Raw genomic sequence first — 22,999 nt, forward strand, 5'->3', positions numbered from 1 at the left:
CTGAAATGTGGATCGATATAGGAAGGAAAGGAAACACATTTCTTTCAAGTCTGGATTTTTGTTTAAAAATAAATACTACGTATGCCTTCATTTTATCGTCTGGAACATTGCAGATGTATTTTTTGTCAAATTTCTAAAACTGGCTGCATAATAACTCTGGATTGTGTCCAGTAATAAAAAGAGCTGAAAATGTTATAATCACACACACAGATACACAGACAGACACACACACACAAGCACAAGAAAGTAAACATCAAGGTAGATTAATAAAGCATAGCTTTCAACCCCAAAAGGGGACCACCACATTCTATAATCTAGGGCAGGGGTAGGCAACCTTGGCTCTTTTATGACTTGTGGACTTCAACTCCCAGAATTCCTGAGCCAGCATGGCTCATCTTGGAAACCTCTCCCTTTCCCCTCAGCATGGCTGGCTCAGGAATTCTGGGAGTTGAAGTCCACGAGTCATAAAAGAGCCAAGGGTGGCTACCCCTGGTATAGGGCTTTGGGAGGAGTCAAGTCAGCCTTTACTTCCAGCTTCTGGTAAAAAAATACACGTTATGGACAATGGATTCACTTAATGACCATTATTTGCTTAACGATAGCTGCAAAAAATGTAAAATTAAGTCAGTCATATGATGACCTAAACAGGTAGTCCTCGACTTAATGACCACAATTGGTCCCTAATTTTCTGCTGTTAAGTGAGACATTTGTTAAGCGAATTTTGCCCCATTTTACAATCTTTCTTGCCACAGTTGTTAAGGGAATCACTGCAGTTGATAAGTTAGTAATCCGGTTGTTAAGTGAATCTGGCTTCCCTGTTGACTTTGCTTGTCAGAAGGTTGCAAAACGGGATCACATATCCCCCCCACCTTTCCAGGAAATTGCAACCATCGTAAATATGAACCAGTTGCCAAGCCTCTGAATTTTAATCACTTGATGATGGGGATGCTGGAAAGGCCGTAACTGGAAAGGCAGTCATAAGTCACATTTTCCAATGCTGTTGTAACTTGGAATGGTCACTAAACAAGCTGTTATAAGTTGAATACTACCTTTTTTGACTCTTTGTTTAGGCATTGTAGAAGGAGAACCAAGTTGGTCTGCGGTGATGAAAAATAAGGAATCTGGAAGCACCTTTTCTGACTAGGAAATTTGATTGAAATGGGTTTGGATGCTACATCATACAATGAATGGCTAAGGGAACTAGTTCAGGGGTCTGCAAGCTTGACAACTTTAAGACTTGTGGACTTTAGCTCCCAGAATTCCTCAGCCAGCTGTCTGCAAGGAGTATAAATCCTTCCATTCGCTACCATCCAGTCAGAGCTGAAGAAGCTTCTTGGATAAGAAGTGAAACGTTTTCAAAGAAAAAGAAAAAAGTCCAGTTGCCTCCTGAAAAAGCACCTTGGGACTTCCTGACAGCATGAACAATTAGTCAGTGGAGCAGCTTGGCTCCTGGAGTTGTGAGTGCTCCATTGTAGGAGGTTTTCAAGAAAAGAGTGGGCAACCATTTTTCCAGGATGATATAATGATTACTGCCTTGGGCAGAGGGTTGGAATAGAAGACCTTCAAGGGCCCTTCCAGCCCTATGAGTTGCTACTTACGTCATGCATTGAGTGACTAGGCCAATGTAGGGGGTCATAGCAGCTCATAAAACCTTATGCCTTTTAATAGAATTAGCCCATCAGAAAAGGCACTGTCAGACTCATTTATTAGATTAGACTATTACTCATTTATGTGGAACAGTCATCAAATATTCCATAAATATTTAAACATCCTTTCTCTGCAGCCTTCTCCCCGTCTTCCTCTTTCTTTCCCCCTGGAGAAAAATAGCTCTCAGTCCTTTTCTTCTGCAGACCCTGGCTCATCTGGAGGCCTACATCGACTTCAGTGAAGATGACAATATTGAGGACAATGTCCTTGCTCAAGGTGAGTCGTCCTTCTGCTCAGGGGGGGTCCTCAGGGTGTGGTCAAAAAGGCAAGATGTCAGCCACAGTGGCACAATCAAGGTAGCATCTGTTTACGTGACACACATGAAAAGCAGCCAGAGCTTCAATCACACAGTTACGGCCAGCCCTTAAGTTTCTTAATCACTCCGTGCACATAGGTGCTGCGGTACTTGTACACCCCTGTGTCCCTTCTTTTCTTTGGAAATTGCTGTTAGAAACTCACTGAGGCCAAGCTGCCCTTTGGTGAACAAGCTCCAGGAAATCCCGAAAGGTGCTTTTCAAAAGGGAACTGGACTTTATTGAAGAAGTTTCACTTCTCATCCAAGAATCTTCTTCAGTTCTGGCTGAACGGTAGGGAATTCCCCACCATTAAGCCAGAAGTGAAGAAGCTTCTTGGATCTTCAAGCTCTCTGGCCCAGGCTGAGAATTTTAATTTTAATTTTAATTTTAATTGGGGTTTTTACTTTTTTTTCCAGGGATTGATGTAATTTTTTAATTGTTTTTAACTTTTGTATTTCTTGTTTTAAATACCCTGTAAACCGCCCTGAGTCCTTCAGGAAAGGGCGGTATATAAATCTAATAAAATAAAATAAAATGAAAATGAAAATGAAAAATGAAACATCTTCAAGGAAGAAACCCCAAACCAAGAAAGTCCAGCTGCCTTTAAAAAAGCACCTTTGGGATAATCATGACCTGGATGATTGAGAATCATTCCTAGACATGAGCTCCAGGAAAGGAGCCAGAGGATTTCTTGCAAGATCCTAGTCCTCCAAAACAGTGGCAGGGAGGGAAAGAAGCAGGGGAGGAAGGGATAGCCCATGGCATCCGCCACGATGGTCTTTTTCCCCCCCATAGTGGAAGACACTGTCAAGGCATTGGAGAAGGAGCTGAGGGAGCATTTGCAAGATGGCCGCCGCGGGCAGAGGCTGCGGGATGGGGTCCATGTAGTCATTGCAGGACCTGCTAATGCTGGGAAGAGCAGCCTTCTCAACCAGTTGTGTGAGTAGCACTGGGGACATGTGGAATGGTGGAATGGGAGAATGGGTGGTCAGAGAGTGGTCAAGGGATGAAGACAGGAGTCTCAGGATTTTGCTGAAAGGTTCGTCAGTCACCTTTTATGAGAAACCTTCTCAAGACCCTGAACAACAAAGCTGAGACCATTAAGACAAAGGAATAGTTATCACGTGAGCTCTCTGAAGGCTGTGATCTTGTTTTAGTGTACTTTTTTGCCATTATTTCATTAAACAAAACAAACTGAAACAGTAGCAAAAAATAAATAAAAAAATAAAGGCATCTGACGCAAGTACCTGCCACAAAGCATCCCAGACTTTAACAGTTGTCAGTTAGCAAGACAAAAAAAAAACCTGGATAGTGGACATTGCAGTGCCTAGAGAGAGAAGAGAAGAGAAGAGAAAGAACTGGAGAAAATCACAAAATACAAAGTCCTGGAAATAGAACGACTGTGGCAGAAGAAAACAAATATAATACCAATAGTGATAGGCACCTTGGGTGCAATTCTAAATCAACTGTTGCACCATTTGAACACCATTGGCAATGACAAAATCTCCACTGGTCCATTGCAAAAGGCAGCTTTACTTGGAACAGCTTACATCCTGCGATAATCTAACACCATCAAACAACAGCATCTGCGTATCAGAAAGATAGGTGGATAAAAATGCCAAACCCTGCCTAAACATCTGACTTTCTATGTGACCAACCATAATAATTATTTTTTCCCATATTTTCTAAAGTAAAAATCACAGCATCTATCTAAATCTTCCTAATAGTCATTTCTAATATAAATTTTAATGCCTACATACCCCATAATGCCCATTTAGCACTGAAAAATGATCAAAGTGCAATTTTTCAGAAATAGTATACTGCAAAATTTAATTGATGTAACTTTGAATGCAAGTAATTTTAAATACTCAAATATGTATCTTTGTTTGTACTTCATGTCTTCTAGTGAAAAGTTCAGGGTCCTTTTCCTGATTTGTCAATTTTGTTTAATAATAGAGCATGTAAAAGATTCCCCCCGGAAAATAATATTGTTAGACAATTAACAATACTACGATTTGTTCTGAAAGAATTCAAGGAAATAAAACAATAACAAGGAAATCCATTTTAAAAACACTACTGTCCTTGGAGTAAGAAAGACCAGTCCTAAGGTAGCTTTAGCAATGTTACACAAAACTATTAAAAAGGAATAAGAAGCTGTAATAAAAAAATTAAAGCATGAAATAAGAAAAAGAAAAGGAAATCTAACTAAAGGTATTTTGCACTGATACTGTTCGTTATATTTCTCATCCTTTTCTACTTTTACAAACCATTCTTGCTTCCATTACAGGTACATCCTGCTTAATACACTGAAAATGCTCAGCCTATTTATTAGTCTTCTACAAGACAGACAAACCTCTGTCAAAAATAGACTGGCTGATAGTGTTCTGTTCCAGCCTACGACCGGCCCTGTTTGAATGTCAGGGATAACCCCTTTTTATAGTCAACAGGCTGGAAAAACCCAACCAAATTTATTTACAAAGAAATCAAAAGTTCAAACAAGAGTTAAACCAAAAGTTCAAACAAGAGTTAAACAGGAATAAAAGACCAGGACTCTAGCAGAAGATCTTCGAATGGTTGCCTTCAGCAACCAGCACCTCCCACACCTTCCCCTTTTATCAGCAGTCCCAAGGCTTGGCTTCTCATTGCCTTCTCCTCCTCTCACCAAGTTGCCTCATTGCCTTTCTCTGTTCTACTCTGCTGGATTGCTTCCTGCTCCTAGCATCCCTGAATAGATCCAGCTGTGAATCATCTACATCCAATACCTCGTGCTCACACGGCTGAGTCTGATGAGGAACATGATGGGAAGGGGCCAGGCTGAGAGTCCTGCAGTGCATCAGAGCCTCCCTCTAACACCAAAGGCTCTCCAAACCCCTCCTCCTCCTCCTCCTCTTCAGAATCATCAGACTCAGCTGCCAGTACCACAAGCTGACACTGAATCACAACAGATAGGCTGATGGAATAGAAAAGGAATATCAGGTGAAAATCTTGGTGGTCCTCCAGAGCCACCAAAATCCAGAGAATTTTGATAGTTGACATCCACACATTTAACAATTACAAGGGTTGAAAAACATCGCTTTACTCTACCAAGCCTGTCAGATGGGCTATTTTTTAGATGGAAGTAAAAAGTGAGCTGCTTTACCATTTTTCTAGTCTTTGGCTAGAAAGAGAAAACTACAGGACTCTCAATAGTTTCTCAACTGCCTAAATTTCCCAAATCAGTAAAGGTTACAAGGGAATGGTAATAGCAAATGGCCCTAGCACTGAAACTCCCAAACTTTGGAACACTCAAACCTATCCCATGGGGTGTGCTACACTGGTAAATTAAATTTATATATTACCAAAACTCTACTGTCTGTTTGTAACCTTTGATTAGCCAAAATAGTGGATCGCAGGCCAACAATTTTTGAATCAAAGTACCTCAAGTATGCCAACTTAAAGAATATGTACAAATCCAGGACCCATTACTCCTGTAGAATTGAAATTTTAAGAATCTTCAGACCAATTATATTTGCAAACATTTGAGGCCACTGCAGTGCTGTCACAGTCACGTGACACTCTCTGCCAGCTTTGCACAAGCGAAGTCACTGGAGAAGCTGGAAGGAAATCGAAAGTCATTTGCCTGTATTTATCTCTTCAGATAAATAAATATTGACAAAGGATAACCCAATGGGTCATTGGTTGTGTATTGAATGAATACAAAATCATAGGCAGATAAAGGCAAACTGTTGTTTAGGAAAGATATTGTTTTAGAAGCCGAAATTCTCTCCCCTGCACATCAGAGGAAGATTCATTTGGACAGACTATTAAAGGTCAACATGATTATGCTATGAGAATAGTTACCAAACCACGAGCAAACCAATAATATGCAAAGCAAATGTATTTTCACCCCAAAGTGCGTTAAGACCTTTCCCTGTTGTTCCTTCTTGCCGTTTTGCGGAGACTCATTTTAATTAGCTTTGTGTTATTCTGTAAATAGTCAAGGGGAGATCGCTTTTACTAGTTTAAATTATTTCAGGGAGGGTGGTTTCCAGATGCTGGAAACGTCTTCAGATGTCCTTCAGAAAAAAATTTGTCCATTAGGTTTAAAGGAGACTCTAGCCATATTGGCCTTTTTATGTTATGGCAACCACTTATGGTTCAGGAAACTCTTAATGGCTGGGATTCTCAATAAGAGGCTACTCCCTCACAGCTAATCTTTCCCCCAATGTTATTTTAATTTTTTTTAAAAAAAACTATCTAAAAGGAAATGAGCACGCTACAAAACAAATCAGAATAATATAGTACTTTTTTATTTTATTTTTATTTTTATTAGATTTATATACCGCCCTTTCCCGAAGGAATCAGGGCGGTTTACAGGGCATTTTAAAATCACATCAATACAAAATACAAAAGTTAAAAAACAATTAAAAAGATTAAATTAACCCTGCAAATAGAACAGTTAAAATTCTCAGCCTGGGCCAGAGAGCTCAAAGAGCCAAGTCTTCAGGTCCCGGCGGAATGAACGCAGGTCAGGGGCTTATTTATTTATTTACTTATTTACTTACTTATTTCCAACAATCACATATAAAGTCTCCACAGGGGTTTGGGGAATTTAGAGTTTACACTTATGGCTTGGATTAGTTTATGTAGCTTAACCAAGATAGCTAAAACCTAGCAGCTTCAGGTAAGATGCTGAGCTTAGGTCAATGTATTTGTTCCTTAGTATTATACCCTAGCTTTCTTTACGAGTTTGTCAAAGGTGGTACATAGCTCCTTCTTCCAATTTTTCTCATTGCAACCTTGGACAGAAGTTGAGCTGGAAGAGAGTGACTGGCATACGGTCACCAAATGAGCTTTGGTGGATATGGGTGGATTAGACCTAGATCGCGCTGGACCTGGTTCAACATTGTCCCTACTACATCACTGGATCTCTAAAGTGAATCTTTTTAATCTTGTGTTTGGGGTGTTGGCTTAGTCTGTGGGAGTTTACTGACAATTGGTTGAATCAGGCGTCTCCAACCTTGCCCAACTTTAAGAATTGTGAACTTCAACTCCCCAATATTCCCCAGCCAGCATGGCTGGCTAAGGAATTCTGGGAACTGAAGTCCACAAGTCTTAAAGTTGTCAAGTTTGGAGACCCATGGGTTAGATTATGGTTCATTGTATTGCATGAAACAAGCAAGTGGGTTAATTCTGTAACTAAGCTATGCTAAGAATATCATGTGAATTCACCCATTGTCTTCCCCTTCTTGACTGGAACAATCTTTACTTTCTAGGCCAAAAGCCTACTGCTATAGTCTCTCCGGTGGCAGGGACCACGCGAGATGTGGTAGAGACTGCCTTGAACATTGGCGGCTTCCCTGTGGTGTTAAGCGACACAGCAGGCCTGAGGAGAACCACAGATGTAATTGAGATGGAAGGAGTGAGCCGGGCTCGGCAGAGGTGAAAGGAATTCTGGAAGGGGAGGATCAGAATGGGAGGGGGTTATGCATTGGGAGCCATCCTTTACACACACACACACCCTTCACAAATATTGCAGTACAGGGCACAGAAATGTAAGTAGGAGACCCAACTTCCAGTTTCCAATAGTGGTTATCTATGTGGCTATGAGAAGTCAAAGGTAAGCTATCTCTAGAGATTTCACTGAGTAGTTGTGGTTAATTGTGGTTGTCTTAAGGGCCTTTCCCTCTTGCTGAGGAAGAGTACTACTCCATCCAACTTTACAAGTAATCCTTTACTTGCAAACACAGATGGGAACCAGAATTTCCATTGGTAAGCCAGCCAGTTGTTAAGTGAGTTGCGCCCAATTTTAGGACCTTTTTTGCCACGGTTGTTAAGTGAATCACTGCAGTTGTTAAGTAAATTGCACGGTCACTAAACAAGTGGTTGTAAGTTGAAGACTACCTATAGTGGCATGAAATTGGTTGTCCTTCTCATCAATCCTTTCCTGCTTCCCTCTTCAATCACTAGTCCCCAGCGTAATTCCTGACAGAGCCTAACAGGTCTTAAGGCATCTTGAAGCTGCCTTTGGAGCCTGTTGGAATAAGGAGGAAAATCTGGCTTTAACTGCAGTCCTACTATGGGCAATCTGGGCCTGTCTCATAGGCTGGGTAAGAGATGGAGGCAACCTCATGGAGACACAGCTGAACAAACAGGTCGCAAGTATGCTTCTGCTATGCTTCGGCACAAGCAAAGACCTAGCCTAGGATCCAAATTAAACAGATTTAGATCATCCAGCAAGCAGGTTTCTTAGGTGAAAAAATATCCCCAAAAGCATGAGGGCTGGGATACATGGCTTCATCTTCTACTCATCCCTGGTCCCCCTCCCTTCGCAGAAAGGCCATCTCGGCTTGTCTTTTCCTGCTGCCCATCAAAACTAGTGGTTCTACTGTGTTCATCCCAGCAATGATGTCTGGCTTGCCTGCAGCACTTAATTTCATTATCGGCAAACACATCTACTGTAGCAGGGCTTCTCAACCTTTTCACCCATTGTACCACTTTTAGGATATGGCAACATCCGAGTACCACCAGTTGCCTAGCAAGGTGTCAAAAACTTGATGACCAAAAAAAAGAAGGAAAAAAGTGATGAAGTACAGGTAGTCCTCGACTTACAACAGTTCACTTAGTGACTGTTTGAAGTTACAATGGCACTGAAAAACGTGCCCCCAAGCCACAGGCGAGCAAGACACCTGCCTGTCTGCCCAGCGGCGCTCTTCCTCCTGTCCGAGGTTTTCATTGTTGTGAGCATTTCTGTTGAGGATTGGCAGTGGGGGTGGGGTAGGTGGGGTGTTTTTTTTATTCCCCCCCCCCGTCTGCTGAGTGGTTGCAGCAGGTCTTGGTCACTTCACATGACCCTGGGACACTGTGACCGTCATAAATATGAATCTGTTGCCAAGCATCTGAATGTAAATCACAAGACCCTGGAGATGCTGCAACATTCCAGCTGATCGGCTTCTTCTGGGCTCAGAAGCGCCAGGATCAGCGCCAAGATCCAGCTGGAGCCTGGCGCTGATCCTGGTGCTTCCGCTGAGCCCTGACAGCCCTGCAGCTCCAGCCATCTCTCACTCAGGCTTATGCAGTGCTGCCACCAGTTCAGCTCATTCCCCTCCCCTGCTACCACTTTTCTAGGATGGTCGCATAACACCTGCCAGGTGCCAATGTACCACAGGTGGTACCTGTACCACTGGTTGAAAAGCCCTGTACTATAGGTAGTCTTTGACTTACAACCATTCATTTAGTGACCATTTGAAATTACGTCACTTGAAAAAACCCTGACTTATGACCGATTTTCACAGCCTCCCCATGGTCATGTGATCAAAAGTCAGACACTTGGCCCCTGGCATGTATTTATGACACTTGCACTGTCCGGGGGTCGTTTGATCATCATTTTTAATCTTCCGAGCCGGTTTCCAACAAGCAAAGTGAATGGGGGGAACCCAGATTCTCTTAATGGCCACATGATTCACTTCACAACTGTGGCAAAAAAGGCTATAAAATGGGGCAAAACTCACTTAACAACCGCCTTGCTTAGCCACAGAAATTTTGGGCTCAGTTGTGGTCGTACATCAAGGTCTACCTGTAGAACTAACTACTCTGCACTCTTGCAGGAAAGCACCCTTCCTTGCAGTCAGTAGTTGCTGTCCTCCGTGGTGGTTTTTCTTTTTCTTTTTTAGTAAGTTTAGCAGTGGAAGAGTGAAAAGCTAGACTTTTTTTTAAAGAAGCTCACTTACGGAAGAAGGAAACACTGGACCCATCTTTTTTTAACTAACTAGACCAATGTTTAACTAGACCAGGGGTAGGCAACCTTGGCTCTTTTATGACTCGTGGACTTCAACTCCCAGAATTCCTGAGCCAGCCATGCTGAGGGGAAAGGGAGAGGTTTCCAAGCTGAGCCGTGCTGGCTGAGGAATTCTGGGAGTTGAAGTCCACGAGTCATAAAAGAGCCAAGATTGCCTACCCCTGAACTAGACCAATGTTTCTCAACTTTGGCAACTTTAAGATGTAGGGATTCAGAACTGCCTGGCATATGGGCTAGGTGAAAAATCACATAGCCTCAAACACCCACAAAAGGAAAGTGCTTGCTTTCCTAGTGCAAAGTGCCAGATAAGGATATAGGAGAAAAATCCATCAACTGGGAGCCATGATAAATGCGGTCCAGGCAGAACATCTGGCTATCACCATGCTCAAAACGGAAGAACGGGTGGACATCCAGAGAGGAATTTATTAAGCTCCTTTCCACCCTGTTTTTATGTGTGGAGTAATTAAGGCTGCATTGTGGAAAAAGCTTCACTTTCTTTATGATCTGCATCTTTTCATTGGGGATGTCTGTTAAAATAAACCTTAAGATGGCTCTTGGAACAAAAGTTTATAATTAGGAAATTAACAAGGATTCTTCAGGGTGTAGCTTAGGAGAGAATTAAGGTGTGCTTTTTTATTATTATTTCCTTGTAGGGTTTATAATTAGAAATTAACAAGGATTCTTGAGGGTGTAGCTTAGGAGAGAAAGTGTGATTTGTTGTTGTTGTTATTATTTCATTGTAGGGTCCATGATGCAGACCTTGTTCTGGTCATTTTGGATGGGAAATTAGCAGCTCAGCAGCCTGACCACTTAACTATGTCCGTGGCAGATGTCCTGTCTCCCAACAAGCCAAATGAGACACAGTCCTATCTTCTGGTTTTGAACAAAATGGACCTACTCGGAGAAGAAGACCAAGCAGATCTCCTGAGGACCTGTGACAGACTAGGTGTAGGCCCTGCCTGCTTGCTGTCCTGCAAAACTGGAGATGGGATTGTGGCCTTCCTGAACGCATTGCAGGAACAGCTGGCACGCATGTGAGAACAGGAGAAAAAAAGGCAGTCGGGAGAATTGAGGGTGGATGTGTATATTGTAAGGAACGTATGTTTTAAAACTCCATGACTTGCACTTTTTACATGGTGGATGATGTTGGGCGGGGGCTGAAATATCTGATGAGGGAACTGCCAGTCATGTTTCTTAGAATGTTGTGCATTAAAGCTGTATAGACAACAATGCAGCATGGGCTTGTCGGGGGTGTATAGTAAATGGGATAATATGGTGGCTACAGAATAAAGGGCAATAGTTCCTGCCAGTTACACAAACAGGAGCACATCAAAGAAATTGTGTGGATGTCACCTGAGATAATATCTTAATTTAAGCTGTTGGGAATTGGAGATAGAACCTTTAATCTTAGGCATATATACAGGTAGGCCTTGCTTAACAACCAGTCGCTTAGCAAACTTTTGAGGTTGTGGTGGACTTCCCCAAAGCTACTTACAACCTGGTTCTGGAGTTCTGACAGCTTCATTGCCCCCTCCCTGCGATCACATGCTTGCATTTTGGATGTTTTGACAACCAGTTCACATTGACATGCATGTGATTTTCAATGTTTTTGCCAGTTTCTGGCAAAAAAGACACCCATTGAGTAAAATGGGTTTGCTTAATGACCGCCACAAAAAAGGTTGCAAAATCAGGCATGGCGATATGATGATCCGCTTAATGACCACCATGACTTACGACTGTGATTCTGGATCAGTTACGGTCATAAGTCGAAAATTACCCGTGCAGGTTGAGAAGATCTTGTATCTTGTTGAGGCATTCTTCTGTGGATCTCAGCTGCAGATGCTCAGGGGCTGCACATTTCCTACGAATGCAAGTAACAACCCAGCATAATTCATACATGCCAATAAATCATCCATTTCAGAACTGCAAATCTTATATTCTCACTCTGCAGGTGTGGCGACCCCCGAACTGATTCCCCAAGCCCAACGCAAGCACGTCACCAGCTCAGCTTGCAGAAGTGCCTGGAGGCCCTCAGATGCTTTGCTGAGTACCAGGTTATGGATTTGGTGTTGGCAGCAGAGCAGCTGCGACTGGCACGGAGACAGCTAGGGCGGCTGACAGGCCAAGTGGGCACCGAAGAGCTCTTGGCAATCATCTTCAAAGACTTTTGCATTGGCAAATGAAGGAGGCCCACAAGCTATGAACTAATCAGCACATGGTGCCATCCAGAGGCTGAAGGTGGTTCTGCACTTGTGGAAGTGCTTGTGGAAGATTAAGGGAGAGGCTGCCATGGGAGTTTTATTTAAGGCCGCGTGTTGCAAACTTGGCAACTTTAAGATGTGGGGACTTCCAGGATTCCCCAGCAAAGTTGGAAAAACACTGATTTAGTGTTAAAAGCTGTACTGGTGGTAAAGAGAGGATTTTGGGAGAAGAATAGAAGTCATGTTGAAGTGGTCCCTTCAAATGTAATAATCAGACTCTCCCACTAATGTTGTTGTTAGCTGCGAAGTCATGTCCGACCCATCGCGACCCCATGGACAACGTTCCTCCAGGCCTTTCTGTCCTCTACCATCTCCTGGAGTCCATTTAGGCTCACGCCTACTGCTTCAGTGATTCCATCCAGCCACCTCAATCTCTGTCGTCCCCTTCTTCTCTTGCCCTCAATCTTTCCCAGCATTAGGCTCTTCTCCAGTGAGTCCTTCCTTCTCATTAGGTGGCCAAAGTATTTGAGTTTTAGCTTTAGGATCTGGCCTTCTAAAGAGCAGTCAGGGTTGATCGCCTTGCAGTCCAAGGGACTCGCAGGAGTCTTCTCCAGCACCATAGTTCAAAGGCTTCAATTCTTTGGCACTCAGCCTTTCTTATGGTGCAACTTTCACTGCCATATATTGCAACTGGGAAGACCATAGCCTTGACTATACGCACTTTTGTTGACAGGGTGATGTCTCTGCTTTTTAGTGTGCTGTTTAGATTTGCCATGGCTTTCCTCCCCAGGAGTAAGTGTCTTTTAATTTCTTGGCTGCAGTCCCCGTCTGTGGTGATCTTGGAGCCCAGGAAAATAAAATCTGTTCTCCCACTAAACAAGTGACTAAATGGCTTCCGCCAGCTTTACTGTCTAATGTCTTCTGGATTAAAGTTTTCAACAATTATCTGAAGCTTTAAAAAGGAATTGAATTGTATTCAAGACAAATAGTCACGAAAGGGATCAGGCAAGTTCATGGAAATAGTTGAGTTTATTACTACGTTTTGTTTCGGTAGCCAAAAGTAGCTTCACTCAGCAGCCGCTGTACTGAAGAATATTAAATGCTGGGGAATGAAGGGAAAGTTATGGTGTTTGGATCTTGCATATGAAATTTTGGGTAGGCGAGTGGGAATTGGATGACTATTACAGGAACCAGGATGCTAGACTAGGAAAAAAAATCAGAAACACTCTCCTTACTGATTGTTTCCCATATCGTAACATGGTTCCACTACCCCTCCCCCCCCAGCCATTGTGACTTTGAAAAGATTTACTAGCACAATTTATGAAGCCAGCCGGTTGCGTTTTATTCAATTACATTAGCAGAGGTTCTCTTCAGTGAAGCTCCGGGGGGGGGGGGGAGAAGGACATGGCCAGCAAAAATGCTCCAGTCTCTCTCTCTCTCTCTCTCTCTCTCTCTCTCTCTCTCTCTCTCTCTCTCTCTCTCTCTCTCCTCCCTCCCTCCCTCCCTCCCTCCCTCTCTCTCTCTCTCTCTCTCTCTCTCTCTCTCTCTCTCTCCTTCCTGTCTGCATCAAGGCTTCACACTGGGAACACGGCTACATTTCCTGCTGGGGGACTCTGAGCGGAAAATCAATTCAGGAAGTGGCTGACTGGAGTTTCCCTTCTCAGGCGGCTCTCGGTCCATCTGTAATCATAAAGACAACTGGGAAGCAGATATTTCCTGGGGAGCGGTCGCCATTATCCCTCCAGAGGCAGCCTTGGGAGTGGCGGAGTTACCGTCTGCTACAGCAGCTTTCCCTAGCCTGGCGCCTTCCAGATGTGCTAAGAATTTTGTAAGTTGGGATCTCAATGCAACTTCCCTGACCAGGTTAGGGAGCCTAGAGCAGAACTGCGGGATTTCTGTGGAATCCACACATGGTGCATGCTTCTATAGTCCTTTTAAAACAAGATGCTTCATGCTGGGCGTATCCCTTATTTGTCTGAATGAGGCGGCATCCTGTTGTATAGTCACAGATGCTACAGGTACTCCTCGATTTTGCGATCACAAACGAGCCCCAAATTTTAATTGCTAAGCAAGACAGTTGTTAAGTGAGTTTTGCCCCATTTTACAACCTTTCTTGCTATAATTGTCAAATGAGTCTGGCTTCCTCATTGACTTTGCTTGTCAGAAGGTTGCCAAAGCTGTTCACATGACCCCTGGACAGTGAACCATCATAAATACATACCAGTTGCCAAGCATCTGAATTTGGATCACATGGCCACAGGGGTGCTGCAATTGTCATAAGTGTGAAAAACTGTCATAAGTCACTCTTTTTAGTGCCGTTGTACCTTTGAAGGGTCAATAAATGAACTATTGTAAGATGACGACTACCTATATATGTTACAGAGAAAACTGGCATATCATGCAGTCTATTTATTTAGCATATGGCCTATCATACATGGAGTAGCCATATTGATTAAAGTTTCACCTAGATCAGTGGTCCCCAACCCCCAGTCCATGCACCGGTACCGGGCCGCAGCATGCCAACAACCGGTCCTCACAAACAAGCAAAGACCCATCTGTGAGATGCAGGCAGCACACAAAACCACACCCCCTGCAGTCCACGGAAAAACCTCTCTCCACAGAACCGGTCCCTGGTGCCCAAAAGGTTGGGGACCTCTGACCTAGATTGTGTCATGCAGAGGAAAAGACAAGTCACATAGTCTCTGACTTGCAACCAGTCACTTAGTGACCATTCTAAGTTACAATGGACCTCTCCAGAGATACTTACACCCCAGATCCAAATTTCTGATGGCTGCCCCCCTCTTTACGACTCTTTTGCCAAAAATCAGAAATAGATGCTGGTTTTCTGTAAAACCAGCTTATAACAAACATTTTGCTTAATGACTGCAGCGTTCGCTTAGTGACCACTGAAATGTCATTAAAAGGGACATTTGTTTTATGACCATCATGACTTCTGACCATTCAGTCATAAGTCAAGGACTACCTGTAGAAAAGCTGACTAGGAATTATTGAGATGTGTATCCAGCTAAAAGACTTGATTGTCCACAGCCAGGTCTGTCTTGGTTCAGAAGCTGAGATTTGCTTCAAAGATATACAAGAGGGATGCTCAAACCTTGTGGGGTTGAGACCCACTGAAACTTTGTGGTGCCATGGATCCCTTTCAGAGTCTGGTGAAACCTACAGACTCTTTCTCAGCTAAATTTCAGGTAGAGCTTAGTGAATATAAGCTGGCTGTTTTTTCCCTTCTAAGTTCATGGAGCCCCTGAAATCTACCCGCAAACTTAAGAATCCCTGCTGCAAAATAACAATTTATGTAACACCCATCCTGTGTTATTGCTGTCAGTAGAAGCAGCTGAACTAGTGTGGCATTCTTCGAATAGCTATCCGAAGCCATAAATGGGCTGCATTCTTCTTCCTGTTGCTTGTATGCAGGGTGTCTGTGGGTAGGGTTAAAAAAAAAAATCAAGATGGCAATCACATCAGTGCCATTAAAGCTTTGATAATCAGCTTTGACAGGATGGTTGTGGCCCCCATCTTGATTTTTTGACACCTACCCCATAGTCCCTTCTCCCAGCAGTTGTTCTGCGGATGCTATGCTCCCATCCAACTTCCTGGATGTTTAAGGATTATAGCAGTGTTAATTTTGGACCTTGACTGCATTCACCCAACATGTGGGTGACTTGTGGGCCTAGTGCACTGGGTGATTCCAGCTCTCCCTACCCTATCCATTTGCCATCTTGATTAACAGAGAGAGAGAGACAGAAAGTGTGTGTGTGTGTGAGAGAGAGACCAAATGGCCCTTTCCTTCTTCTTTGCCAGGTACCACATACAGCCCTGTCTCCTCCTTGTCTTGCAGAGAGGTCCTGCCCACCTGGCTTTCCACCCATTTGACCACCCAGACCTTGTTTCCTGCTTGAGAAGGGGGTTGAACTAGATGACCTCCAAGGTACCTTCCAGTTCTGTTATTCTTCAAATCTGCTTGTGATTACAGTTTGAGAAGTCCCTCAGAGAGGAATCTGGATTCAAAACAAAATCAGGGATGACAAAGGGCAAGCCTAAATGTTCATGTTGCCTAAATCATCTATCTGTTTGAGAGAAGGCCTGGTCCTGCCTACTTTTTCCTCCTGGCGTCCTGTCTTTCCTTTAGCACCTTCAGTTGCCTTCAGGAGAAGGTACCGGATACTGAGTATCGCCATTTGTTTCTTGGCTAGAATCAGTTGCTTCCAGCTCTTCAGACATATAAACTCTGATTCCGAACAGGTCTTTCTCTCCTCACAGGCAGGAGAGAGGCATTCACTTTCAATTGTTGCTGAGTGATCTGTCTCACAAAGGATTTTAGTCTTTTCTTTTCAAGGTGAAGAGGAAGGAAGCCTCCAAAAAGCAGCTTTATTTAGAGTGTAAATATAAGTCTAATCCTTCTCTTTATCCTTTGATCATGAAGAAATAAAAATAAGTTTGGCTGTCCTTCTAACATTCCGTAACGATGGAACAAACCATCACGTGCGTAAAATATTAATGGCATGCAAGAGAAAATAGCTTCCCCAAATATACGCACATAGAGTTGGGAACATCTGGAGCAACTGTGCAAAAGACACGAGTGTTTTAATAAATTATTAAAAGAGCCGTAGTTTTTTGTGAGGTTTCCCTTGTGGTGCAGAGCAGTGTTTCCTAGTCTCGGCCATTTAAAAATGGGTGGATTTCATCTCTCAGAATTCTGTAACCAGCATTCTGGAAGTTGAAGTCCGCTCATCTTAAAGTTGCCAAGGTTGAGAAACACTGGTGTAAACCACCCTATTCTGGATGCTTTGCGCTTTTACATTATTATTATTATTAGCATCTCGGTAAAAAGCAGGTAAGAAAAGCAAAGGGTTTTTTTCCTATCCACATCCTTGTATTTCTCTTTCCTGTATTTTTTTTTCTTTATCAAAAGCTCGGGGCTCCAACCCGCACCAACGTTTGACAGTGAGACTCAAACTTATTCTGAAGTGAACATTTCGTGTTTTGATTAAGCATGATTGGCTCTATCGTAGTTTATGGCTTGATGGAGTTGGCTTTCTCTCCAGCTGGATCATGACGTGAGGAGAAGGGAACTTCTGTTCTTGGTGGAGTTTGTGTCATTTCCACTTTCCCTGAAATAGTTTACACAATGCCGGAGGGAACCAACATATCTTCAGGCGCCTGCCCAGTTTCCTTGTCTCTCTTGAATTTATTGGTATTATTTTATATTGTTTTAATCAAAGGAAAATAAACAAATGAGAATCTGCCGTATTGCAAAACTTCCATATTTATTTCCGAGAATGTCTTGGGTCCTCACAAGTATTAAATATGGAACTGGCTAATGTCTTCATGTCTTAATAATTAAATGGGATATACGAACAACAAAACAAAGAGAGGGACCTGGATAACTTTCCCATATTGGATTTACAAAAGAGATTTGTTCATGCTCTGAAGAATTTTGTAAAAAAGGGACAAAGAAAAAAAAGGAAAGAAATAAAATTCTAACTCTAGAAAGGGTACAGAGAAGAGCAACCAAGATGATTAGGGGACTGTAGGCTAAAACATACAGGGAACGGTTGCTGGAATTGGGTATGTGTAGTTTAATGAAGATAAGGATGAGGGGTGACATGATAGCAGTGTTCCAATATCTCAGGGGCTACCACAAAGAAGAGGGAGTCAAGCTATTCTCCAAAGCACCTGAAAGCAGGACAAGAAGCAACGGATGGAAACTAGTCAAGGAGAGAAGCAACCTAGAACTAAGGAGAAACTTCCTGACAGTTAGAACAATTAACCAGTGGAACAACCTGCCTCCAGAGGTGGTGAATGCTCCAACACTGGAGGTTTTTAAGAAGAGACTGGACAGCCATTTGCCTGAAATGGTATAGGGTTTCCTGCCTGAGCAGGGGGTTGGACTAGATGACCTCCAAGGTCCCTTCCAACTTTATATATTATTATTATTATTATTATTATTATTATTATTATTATTATTATTATTATTATTATTATTATTATTATTATTATTATACATTATTTGTAGTGGTTTATTTGATCAACCTTAAAATAGATGTGTACTTATCCTAGGTAACCTTAATGGACTTTTGCTGATCAGGACTGAAATGAAGAGTTTTTAAGGATTTATAAGAGATGAGATATGAGAAGAAGAAATAATTCATTGTGTTTTAAGAGAAGGTGATATGTTATTAAAATTGTTTATACCTGCGATGAAGGGAGAAGTCATTTCTTTATATATTTCTTTTCTTGTTTTCTTTACTCTTATTTTCTTCCCCATTTTTTATTTTTTCATTTCTGCATCTTCTCTCTTCCTTTCTTGGTTTGTATTAGTATTAACCTTTTTAGTTGTAACTTTTAATAAAATTACCATTAAAAAAAAAGCACTAAAAATTGGTAACTTGCAACCCAGTGCCTCAAAGATGCATTTTCAAAAGGCAGCTGGACTTTGTTTTTCCTCGAAGATGTTTTCCTTCTCATCCAAGAAGGTTCTTCAGTTTCTGACTTCTGAACTGAAGAGGCTTCTTGGATGAGAAGCAAAACGTCTTCAAGGGAAAACAAAGTCCAGCTGCCTTTTAGAAAAAGCAGCTTTGGGGCAACCATGACCTGGATGACTGAGTGTTCTGTACCAGCCTGCTACCGGCCTTGCAGAAAGGCAACCCCTGTACAAACGGCAGAGGCTGGAAAACGTCTGAGGCTGGAAAACGTCTGCCAAGTTTAATACACAAACAAACAACAGAACAAGAAACAAGATACCAGAACTTTGATCCTCAAATGGAGTGGTTGCTTTCAGCAACCAGCCCATCCCCAAACACTCCCTTTATTAGAGTTCAGGGCGTGGCCTCCCTGTGCCTCCTTCCGAGGAGTCCCACAGCCTTTCTCTGCTTGCTCCTGCTTGACTGCCTCCTGCGTCGGGCGTCCTTGAACAGGGCCAGCTGTGGGTCATCATCATCTGCACTGTCGGGCTCGCGCAGCTGAGTCTCCACCAAGTAAGAGGGGCCTGGCTGGGGGCTCTGCGAAGCCTCCAAGCCATCATCAGCAAGTTCGTCTTCAAGACCCTCCTCCTCCCCCTCGTCTGAGTCATCCGAGTCATCCGACGCGGCTCCCGGACCCACAGGCTGACCCTGAATCACAACACTGAGAATCTCCATAGACATTTGTAATCCAGTGCTTTGTTTGGAAATCTGCCCACTGCTGGGGAAAAAAAGACGTTAAGCTGAGAGGGTAAACAGTAAAAGCGGGTAGAGAGAGATGAAAGATAATAATCAACATCTTGAATTATACTTGAAAGCAGACTGGCAGCCAGTGCAGCTTACGGAGCAGTGGTATAACATGGGTAATCCTAGGGACCCCCAAGAACTGCATCAGTTGAAGCTTCCAAATGCTCTTCAAAGCTAAGGACATCCATGTCAATGATTCTGTGAAACAAGACTCCCAACTAAACAAGCTTTGGCTTCTCTCTGTACTCAGCATGGATGTCCTGATATTTGCCAATGGCACTTTGCATCCAATTATTTTGGCCATCTGTAAAATGATCTTGCTGTTGTTTCTTTAGTTTTGCTTGTTGTAGTAACTGATGGCTAGTTTTAATGCTGCTCATTTATTGGACAATAGTGCACCTGCTAGAGTCTTTTGTCCCATTCTGGAAGGAACTAATGGAGCAAGAAGGGACTGAGAATCAACCCTACAGCCTCTTGACCCTTGCTTAGAAGCACTGCAGCAGCTGTCATGAAGGCTGTGTGCCTTGCCTTGGATCATTTGATGGTATTCTTAAAGGAAGACTAAGCAGACATTTCCCACTTCCCATCACTGCAATCTCTGAGGAGGAAACAGAGACTTGTAAAATATTATTTATAGTGGCTCAAAAGGACATTTGCCATCACTGAGCCGCTTCTCAATTTTGTTGGGGAGTGCGTGAGCATGTGCCTCGTTAAGTACATCCTGACTTTTGTTCCATTCCATTTTATTATTTTTATCTTGGGACATCACATGTCGAGCCAGCTATTGCTACAATTTATGAGTCACTGGAAAGGAAAAAGACGAACGGCCCAGCCAACCCACCACCTCCATTTCAATATAAGACAACCAAATCTACATGTATAGGGAGATGACAGAAGTTCAAACAAACAGGAAAGGCTTGTGGTGGCTAGATGAATAACAAATGAAGGATTTCCAGCATCACTTATACCTCTGCCAGGACACAACTAAGAAAGTGGGTGGGTGTGGGGAGGTTTCCACAATGGCAAAGTAATTAATTACTCAACTGATGTCAATCGGTTTCACAATCTTTGGTCACAAACAATGCAAAAGGAAATATGGCGGGGAGAGAGTGCCTGGTGGGAATGTTCCCTCTTCCATGGTTTTATGAACATAACAAGAGTCCTGGAGGTTCAGTCAACAATTGGTCAGCATGCTTTTTTTAGCAGCTGTCAGCTGCTAAAGACAAACAAGGGGGAACGTCAAGTGTATGATTATGCCAGAGGTGGAGAAATACAAGAGCTTCTTTCTTTTTCTGTCTGTCAGACTATCCGTAGATGAACCCAACAGTGGTGTCATCCAGCGAAGGAGAGTGGTGGAGAAATTCAGCACAGTTAAAAGGTTAAAAAGACAATGCAGTCCTAGGTTGCATTAACAGAGGGATAGAATCAAGATCATGTGATGTATTAGTACCGCTTTATACAGTCTTAATAAGACCACACTTAGAATATCGCATCCAGTTTTGGTCACCATATTATAAAGAAGATGCTGAGACTGGAAACAGTGCAGAAAAGAGCAACGAAGATGATTAAGCAGCTGGAGGCTAAATCATATGAAGAATGGTTGCAGGAATTGGGTATGTCTAGTTTAATGAAAAAAAGACTAGGGGTGACATGATATCCGTGTTCCAATATCTGAGTGGCTGCCACAAAGAAAAGGGGGTCAACCTATTTTCCAAAGCACCATAAGGCAAGACAAGAAAGAATAGATGGAAACTAATCAAGGAGAGAAGTAACCTAAAGCGAAATTTTCTAACAATGAGAACAATTAAACAATGGAACAGCTTGTCTTCAGAGGTTGTGGGTGCTCCATCACTGGAGGCTTTTAAGAAGAGACTGGACAGCCATTTGTTTGGAATGGTATAGGGTATTCTGCTTGATCAGTGGTTGGACTAGAAGACCTCTGAGGTCCCTTCCAACTCCATTATTCTGTTATTCTGCTTTTCATACTATCAATTAGAATAGATCTGGAAGGGACCTTGGAGGTCTTCTCGTCCAACCCTCTCCTCAAGCAAGAGACCCTATACCATTTCAGACAGATAGCTGTCCAGTCTCTTCTTAAAAATCTCAAGTGATGAAACACCCACAATTTCTGACGGTAAGCTGTTCCACTGGGTTAATTGTTCTCACTGTCAGGAAGTTTCTCCTTAGTCCCAGGTTGCTGCTCTCCTTGATTAGTTTCCATCCATTGTTTCTTGACCTGCCTACAGGTGCTTTGGTAAATAAGTTGACCCCCTCCGCTTTGTGGCAACCTCTCAAATACTGGAATACTGCTACCATGTCTCCCCTAGTCCTTTAACCTTTTAACTTTAACTTTTTAACCTGTGGAATGAAACTTCCCATAAATGTAGTGGAGGGATTGGGAGAAATTCCTAAGGATGACTTAAGACCACCAATGATGTGTGGCCACTTCAAGGAATGAATGACTGGGTGGTTGGTAGAGATCTGGTTTTAATTATTGCATTACTACTATCAGGGGAGGGGTTAATTTTTCTGTCTCTTGTCAAAATAACTAGGCTGCCTCTGGACAGCATCCACTTTGAGTTGACTGAAATGGCAGGGTGGAAGCTTGTCAGAGATCCAACTTGGAACTAAGGAGGAGTTTCTTGACAGTGAGAGCAATTAATCAATGGAACAGCTTGCCTCCTAGGGTTGTGGGTTCTCCATCACTGAAGGCTTTCAAAAGAAGATTGGATAACAATTTGTCCAGGATTGCATAAGGACTCCTGCCTTAGGATTCTGTGATTCTAACAAGGCTAGTGGTAGCCACGTACATTAATGAACTTTATATATATATTTTAAAAAAGGCAAACTTTGAACAAAGGTATTTATGTGTGATGTTTTATGGGAGCAGAAATGCCTGGGTTGGTCAGGAAAATACCACACAAAAATATCCACAATGCAAATTACTGTGTCAGCACTGGCAATTTTTCAAAAGCAACCTTGATTTATATCACATATACATTGGTGCAATGCTAAACAAAAAAAATCTTGGTACAAGAACACTGTTTTTATGATGTGGGAAAGCTGTAAATGAGCCTAGATACAAGGGATCAACTGCACTTCAATAATATGCTTGCGGTACTTTTCTCATTAAAATTGGATTTCAGAAAGATTGTGCATGTAAAGTGAGATTGTGCACTAATAAAATGAGCCAGGGATATGTGGTCTTCTGTTTCTGAAGCTCCTAGAAACAGAAACTTTATTTTTTTTATTAGTTTAGAATATAAAATAAAAAAAGAAAATAGTAGGAGAATAGGGAAGGGAGAAGCTTAGGGAAAAGGGAAAAAAGAAAGAAAAGGCATTGACTTCTGACTCTTTTTGGTGCAGTAGAATAAGATAATAATATCAAACCTCAACTTTTTCCTTTTACATAATAGTATAAAGTAGCCATTTCTACAACAGCAAACGTATCTAATCGGTGAAACCCAAAATCAAAAGTTTCCATTTTTTCCACCTCAAGCACAAACTTCAGAAGCAGTTTCCAAGTAGAAATGATTACTTTTTTTTTCTTTAATCAAAACAGTTAATTTAGCCATCTCTGCTAACTGCGTCAACTTTTGCAGCCATTCATCCATTATGGGAAACAGAAAGTTTAAACTCCAAACTTCTTGGCTGTGCCCTGTGCCTGTCTTAGGCTTCCCAGTATGTAGTCTTTGTTCAGATGTGATGGCCTCTGAAAAGGAGGCATCAATCATTCTGATTTGCACCTTTCCTTCTAGGAGAAACTTGGAGGCTGCATTTTTATCTGGTGGA

The 22,999-nt window shown here is 42.4% G+C and overlaps 1 protein-coding gene across 1 annotated transcript in view; it reads left to right on the forward strand.

The window, feature by feature from the left end:
- Positions 1 to 12,652, forward strand: part of GTPBP3 (GTP binding protein 3, mitochondrial) — a 31,510-nt gene extending 18,858 nt beyond the window's left edge. Inside the window, exons 5-9 of the mRNA XM_083349869.1 lie at positions 1,851 to 1,923; positions 2,799 to 2,942; positions 7,259 to 7,424; positions 10,524 to 10,814; positions 11,732 to 12,652. Coding sequence (XP_083205995.1) covers positions 1,851 to 1,923; positions 2,799 to 2,942; positions 7,259 to 7,424; positions 10,524 to 10,814; positions 11,732 to 11,963 — 906 coding nt within the window. The 3' untranslated portion in view covers positions 11,964 to 12,652. The remainder of the gene's footprint in view (positions 1 to 1,850; positions 1,924 to 2,798; positions 2,943 to 7,258; positions 7,425 to 10,523; positions 10,815 to 11,731) is intronic.
- Positions 12,653 to 22,999: the final 10,347 nt, after the last annotated feature.

This window comes from Vipera ursinii, assembly GCF_947247035.1.
Source record: "Vipera ursinii genome assembly, chromosome: 1".
NCBI lineage: Eukaryota > Metazoa > Chordata > Lepidosauria > Squamata > Viperidae > Vipera > Vipera ursinii.